This window comes from Rhododendron vialii, chromosome 12a, assembly GCF_030253575.1.
Source record: "Rhododendron vialii isolate Sample 1 chromosome 12a, ASM3025357v1".
Classification (NCBI taxonomy): Eukaryota; Viridiplantae; Streptophyta; class Magnoliopsida; order Ericales; family Ericaceae; genus Rhododendron; species Rhododendron vialii.
In genome coordinates this window covers 28,534,730-28,541,823 of record NC_080568.1, presented here as the reverse complement: position 1 = coordinate 28,541,823, position 7,094 = coordinate 28,534,730, and the positions used below count along the sequence as shown (strand labels likewise).

General features: G+C 41.5%; 1 protein-coding gene across 1 annotated transcript; it reads left to right on the top strand.

Moving 5' to 3' along the window:
- The first annotated feature begins 1,188 nt into the window (after positions 1–1,188).
- On the top strand, positions 1,189–6,717 carry LOC131311016 (TORTIFOLIA1-like protein 4). The gene is made up of 6 exons (XM_058338328.1): positions 1,189–1,814; positions 2,004–2,375; positions 2,789–2,897; positions 3,161–3,726; positions 5,710–6,186; positions 6,338–6,717. Exons 1-5 carry the CDS (start codon positions 1,392–1,394, stop codon positions 6,145–6,147), a joined length of 1,908 nt encoding a protein of 635 aa, XP_058194311.1. The 5' UTR covers positions 1,189–1,391; the 3' UTR covers positions 6,148–6,186; positions 6,338–6,717.
- Positions 6,718–7,094: the final 377 nt, after the last annotated feature.

Below are 7,094 nucleotides of genomic sequence, written 5' to 3'. Positions count from 1 at the left end.
GTCTAACTGAAGTAGTTCGGCAGGTACGGGGTTGATCGGACTTCAGACCAACTCCTACTACTATTTGGTTAGGTATCAACTCTACTCGGGATCGTCACTTCATCAAATTAGGTCACTCATTTCTGGGGGTTTTTTCTTTAACGGCATTTCTTATCTATATTCGAAATTGGAAAAAAAAAAAAGAAAAGAAAAGAAAAGAAAGAAAGAAAAAGGAATGCATTCCCAATTTGGTTTGGGAATCTATAGTAAGAACGGTTACATGTTTTGTAGGTAAGAAGAAGGGATATGTTCGGATGATTATAAATTGGAAAATCTTAAAATTAGCTCAATGGGCTGACAATAGTAAGTATGTGAATATATTAAAGGGTATAAAAAGTATACAGAAATATGTATTTTTTTTATCTTCTACTATGCTTATCGTCAGTTTAATGGGCTGACAATAGTAAGACCGTAATATAAATTAGCCTCTCTGCATATGCGGGAGTGAGTTTCCGTGCACTGGGTGCGCCTCTTTTAGTAGAATAAGGTTGCATCACCATGTTGAATTACTTCGAATGAATAAATTAACATTAATATCAAAATCCAAATTAAGAAAATAAACAAAAATTAACATAAAGATCAAAATCCAAATCAAGAAAAAAGATACTCCTCAAGATCAAAATACTTAGGATGATACTATGGTGTCTCCGGTTATTTTGAGGACACCGTAATTTTTGGCATAACAGAACCCTTACAAGCATAACAAAAATCATTACAAGCATAATAGAATCATAACAAGGCATAACCAAAGGATAACCAAAAACCAATCAATGCATAACCAAAAATCAACCAAGGCATAACCAACCAAGTTATGCCTTGTTATGACTTTGGTTATGCTTGTAATGGTTTTGATTATGCTTGTAATAAATTTAGTTATGTTCATAATGATTTTGTTATGTCAAAAGTTACGGTGTTCTTAAAATGACCGGGGACACCGAAGTCATTCCCAAATAGTTTTCTCATTTTCACGGGGTCATAATTCTACTTAATCACAAGAAATCTTGTCATTTTCTTGATTATAGAAAAAAAAAAAACTAATAATGATTCTTTTAATTTTAATTAGTACAAAAAACAAAATGCCTGATTAGGAAAAGTTCTTTCAAACCTTTTTTTTAACTGTCGTCCCCTTCTATAAAAGGAGAGCTCAAAGTTTTCAAAAACCGTCAGTCAAAGCTGAACCATAACCAAACTGGCTACACTACCGCCTTTAATCTAGCTACCCCAGGCCAATGTCGCCGGTAATTCCGCCGGCCCCACTTCCTCCGCCGTAACTCCGCCACCACCCTTACTCATCCCTCGACCCTAGCTACGAGCTCAATCCTTCGTGCTCACACAAAATACTCCAACTGAAAATGGCAGTTACCAAGGAGTCAACTCGGGACCTAAACCACCGCGTCCTGACCTGCCTCCACAAGCTCTCCGACCGCGACACCCACTCCGCCGCCGCCTCCGAGCTCGAATCCATCGCCAAGACCCTCCCCCCTGCCTCCCTCCCCCCCTTCCTCTCCTCCATCTCCGCCACCGACACCTCCGACAAGTCCCCCGTCCGCGCCCAATGCCTCCGCCTCATCTCCCTCCTCTCCGCCTCCCACGGTGACGCCCTCTCCCCCCACCTCTCCAAGCTCCTCTCCTCCGTCCTCCGCCGCCTCCGCGACCCCGACTCCTCCGTCCGGTCGGCATGCGTCCACGCCGCCTCCTCCATCTCCTCGCACATTACCAAGCCCCCGTTCAACTCCATCGCGAAACCAATACTTGAGTCTCTCGTCACTGAACAGGCAAGTACGACCTAATGGCGGATGAGCCTCGGCGACCGCACTATCCATTTTCCATAATTCTACTAGAATCATATGTTATAGTATCTTCATGATTTGGATTGGGAAAATTAATATTGTGTCTCATATGTTATAATTTTCTTTGATGTTCGTCCACCTAACTTTGAAATTCTGCGTCCGTGCCATGAACAGGAGGTGAATTCTCAGACAGGCGCCGCGCTTTGTCTGGCGGCGGCGATCGACGGATCGCCGGATCCGGAGCCGGCGTACTTGAAGAAGCTGTTGCCGAGGCTGGAGAAGTTGGTTAGGTGCGAGGGGTTCAAGGCAAAAGCGGCGGTCTTGAGGGTTATTGGGAGTGTGATTGGAGCGGGGGGTGCTTCGAGTCAGCAGACGGTGAGGAGTTTGGTGCCGTGTTTGGTTGAGGTTATCGGAAAAAGCGACGATTGGGCGGCGAGGAAAGCGGCGGCGGAGGCGCTGGTGAAGTTGGCGGTGGTGGAAGGGGAAATGTTGACGGAGTTTAAGGCGTCGTGTTTGAAGACGTTCGAGGCAAAAAGATTCGATAAGGTTTGACTTTATTTGGTTTGATTTGATAACAAAAAGTACAGTACACACTTGTGTTCGGAGCCGTTTGATGTATACGGGATCACATGCATCAAAATTCAAAGGACTTCGGATGCCGTTTGATGTATGCGGGATCACGTGATGCGGGATCACGTGCATCAAAAAATTCGAAGGGCTTTGGACGCCGTTTGATGTAAGCGGGATCACGTGCATCAAAAAATTCGAAGGGCTTTGGACGCCGTTTGATGTATGCGGGATCACATGCATCAAAATTCGAAGGGCTTTGGACCCAATTGTCCTGAAGTTAGTGTTTCAAAATTGTGTCCGTGCCATTGCTTATGGATTGGTTATAGGATTGGGAAACGTGGATTGACAATTGAAATGGTTTTGGTTGATGTTTTTTTCTTGGTGCGTAGGTGAAGATTGTGAGGGAGACTATGAATCAGTTGGTGGAGGTTTGGAAGGAGATTCCTGACTTTTCAGATGAGATCTCATCTTCACCTGAACAACAATCTTCGCCCAAAGGTACAAAATTCTCTGTTATTTTTTCTTTCGTTTTCGGGATTTTTTATAAACGGATGTCTGGACCAGCTTACGTGCACCTTGATTAATCCATTAGTCTACTTGGTTTCTATCTCCGAAGCATGGAACGATGAATCTTATTCCCTCATACTTGCCATTCTTTTGTGTTTGAACTTCCAGGAGTCTCTTGGGTCCTTGACCTCCATTTGTTAGTTTCTATGATGTTAAGTCTGTTTTTTCTCTCTTTTATTTTTCTGTTTGGGCAGAGGATGCAAGCGATAGGCGATCTCCACATCGACCCAAAACTTCTGTCCCGTCTAGAGCTCCTCAAATGAGGAAGAACAGCATGCCAACTAACAAGCCTTCTTTACCTGATTCAATCGCGACTCCCGCCTGTGAAATAAGCCCTCTTGATAGTAGAGACATGAAATCAGGCCCAGCAATCTTTCGGAAGCTGGATAAGCAAAAGCCCACCGGTTCGAAAATCAAAATTGCTGCCGCTCATACTCCATCCACAATGGTGGATTCTGGGGATGATTCTGAGAGTAGAGATGAGAAAGGTGATAACGCGAGACGTGGATTTGCAAATCCAAAAGAGAAAAGGGCTCCCTTGAAAAGGAATGGGGATAACAAGATGCTTAAATTCGGTGGTGTTAGAGCCGGATGTCAAGTGGCTCCGTGTTATGAGGAGAGCTCAGGATCCACCGTTGTAGTTGGTAATGTTCCCGAGGATGTGTACAGAGAGCAGAAAGAGTATGAGGATCTATCTTTGATCCGCACGCAGCTTCTTAATATAGAAAACCAGCAATCCAGCTTGTTGGATCTCCTGCAGGTAATTCCCTTCCATTTGAACGTTTCATTTCCTCTTTCATTAGTTCAAATTCTTCCATATATGGGATGAGATGACATAATGTATTTGGCAAGAGTAATAAAACTGTCAAAAATGCTACTTGCACAACCGTTGTGTTGGTTGTGTGCGTAATTTTGACCGTTCAGATGTATTTGGACGGTCTACATTTTAAAAAAACCCTTCCAAGAAAAAGTTGAACTTTTATGGGGAAGAGTTTGAACGAATCATGACCATTTATTACAGCAATGGACGGCTAGAGATTAGTTGTGTGTTGTGTTTTACACAACCGTTGTATGTGTAGCACTTTTGTAAAACTGTGCTCTCGTAGATAAGTATCACTGTAACAGATTGAAACTTATTAGATTACTGGGTTGAGAGTCATCCTACACAAGATCCTGATTATGGGGTGTAAACTATTTGAAATCAGCCCAAGGGTCCCAATATGCTCTGTTTGGAACTTGAAGATGGAAAGGGAAAATTGGAGAGAAAATTGAACTTGTCTTCCAAACTTTATCTTCTCCTTCTCTATAAACCAAACAATGGGAAGATATTTTTTAAAATTTTCCCTTCTTTTCCATTTCTTTCCACAAGTTCCAAACGGGGTTTGGTTTTGCTGGGTGTTTACATAGGGCAACCGAAGATTCTATCACCCTTTTCATGTTTTGGTTCATAGTACTATTAGTGAATGCTAAATGCAAAGCTAAAATTAGGGGTGTTCAAGAAAACCGTCCGAATCGTAAGACCGGTCCGACCCAGACCGAACCGTCCTATTTGGTCAGGTTCTGCGGTTCTACGGCCAGGTTATGGTTCCAAAAAAATAAGAACCGTTAATTTTGGTTTGGCTACTGGTTCTCAATTAATGAACCGTGATTAGAATCGAACCGGACCATTTAAAACTAAGATGAATATAGAAATACATATGAGTGTGTAATTAAATATGTATTTAAATTTGGTAGGTTAATCTTTTCCTTGCTAAACTTAATTTATTTAGAGATGAAATCTCATTTGTTACGAAAACTTTTATTTTCTTCCTTCCTTTCCAATTCCCGCAGGTTATCTTCCTATTTCTTTAATTAGTTCATATTTTGTGAATAAGTGTTTGGATGCTTATTGGATAGAACCGGAACTGAACCAAAACCGGACCGGTCTTACAGCTTGGTTTTAGTTAGGTTCCATGCATACAACCCACGAACACCCCCCGATGGATCACAACCACACTGCCAAGAAAACATGAAACAAAATCATGCACTCTGGAGAAAAATAATCAGAAAACGCATACGAAACCACAAAAACTTTACTCATGCCGGTTTGATCCTGCTAATTATCCATTTGAAGGTAGCTAGGGAGAAAATAGACCAAGGTAGTTTGGGATAGGAAGGAGACTAGTTCATGCCTCTTCTTTTCCTTTTTTTGGAATAGTAACTTTACTAAGAGACCAACCAGAAGATTAAGGAGATAGCCTTGAATGTACAAACAGGATGCCCAAAACTATCTGGGCATAACAGACCTGTACAGAAACAAAAGGTTACAACCACAAACTACATAGACCAAAAGACTGTCAAAAAAACAAGACGCCTAACATTTCATTACATACAAAGTAGGAAGGAAACTAGCTCATGCCTTTTGAATGGTTCTTGACAGAGTAGGGAAAAAAATTCATGTAAGATTACTGCTAACGTGGGCTAGCTGCGGTTGTATATAAGGGACATGATTCACATGAATTAGGTAAGTTTTTAGATTGTTTGGCTCTCGACAGAGTAGAAAAAAATAATTCATGTAGCAATTTTTATTTTTTTATTTTTCCAGTCAAACGGAAATTCAATTCGTGTAGCAATTGATTGGTACACAAGGCGTAGTTTGGTTGTGTTCGGTTAAATTTAGGAATTGATGGGTTGAGTTGATTTATAAATGCCTTTTTGAATACTATGGAATCTCCCTAACATTTGGTAAGTGTTCCTCCTTCAGAAATTCATGGGGAGCTCTCAAAACGGAATGCTCTCTCTGGAGACACGCGTACAGGGATTGGAGCTGGCACTGGATGAGATCTCATACGACTTAGCTATGTCAGCTGGAAGAATGTCGAAGGTTGACTCTGCAGGATCCACCTGCTGTAAACTACCTGGTGCAGAATTTTTGAGTCCGAAGTTCTGGAGGAGAACAGAACCACGAAATTCAACCTCACACTTCTCTCCTTCTAGAGACACGCACCCAATCGCTGCCCCACCCAACATAGCCAATAATAGTCGCCATTCGGGAACGTTTAAGCTGGAAACCAGAAGATTGGGGCTACAACGCGGTCATGGATTTGTTGTGAACCCTTTGGCTGAGATTCAGAGCACGTCCCATGGGATTTCAGAGGTTTCCTCTAATAGAGGTTTGACGAATGTTCGAAATGCCATATGATATCGAAGTTGGGACATGGACTGGCCAGTTTATAAGCAAGTAATGACAGATTTCATTTTAGCCTCATTCATTTTCTCTGTTTTAGACAGTCAACCTGTGTTTCTGCCAACTAAGTAATCGTGCCAGAATCTTGCACTTCCATTGACCCGACATTATATGTTTTTTGTTGTTCTTCCATGTGATGTGCCAGATGAGCTGCTGAGATCAAACGAAGTCTGAGTTTTGATACCAATTCAACTGCGACCAACTTGAGATACGATCCGCTACTGTTGAAATATGGAGATGGGTTATGATTCATACCAGCTTTTGATTGGAGAAATTGTGCTTTATGTAGAAATCTGAGCATATTCGGTCGGTAGACTTCCGGTTGGAGACAGATTCTGAGTTACTGGAAGACGGGAAGGAAGCTCATTACAATGTGCATCGGTCTTTGATACAAAGCTTTACCACGTATAGAGAAAGTGTCTTTTCTTTCATTTCATTCCATTCTTTGTTGGTTAAATCATATGGAAAGGTTTGTTATAATGGTGATTACACATGTTTCTATGATGAGAGATGAATTTCAATTCACATTTCTCCAGAGCTCTGATAAAACAAAGAAGCTGTAAGTTTCACCACAGTTCTACAGATGATTGTTAAGCAAACCAAGCAACTCGAGCTCTCACCATGCACTTGGATTGAATTATAGTTTGTGACAATGTCACCAAAATACTAAGAACCACCAAATCAGTGTGATAAAACAGGCAAAATTGATCGCAAAAAGCAATAGCTGAATCAAATTTGAATTTCCAAGGAATAAACCGCACCAAATCACTCCTGTTCAATAGAAGACACACGAAACCACTGGCTCAAATGCCATTATTGTTGCACATTTATGGTATTGTCCAGGCAATGGTCTAGTTGGACAATTCTAAAAAATTCCCAGAAGGTATGGGAAAAGAGAAGAA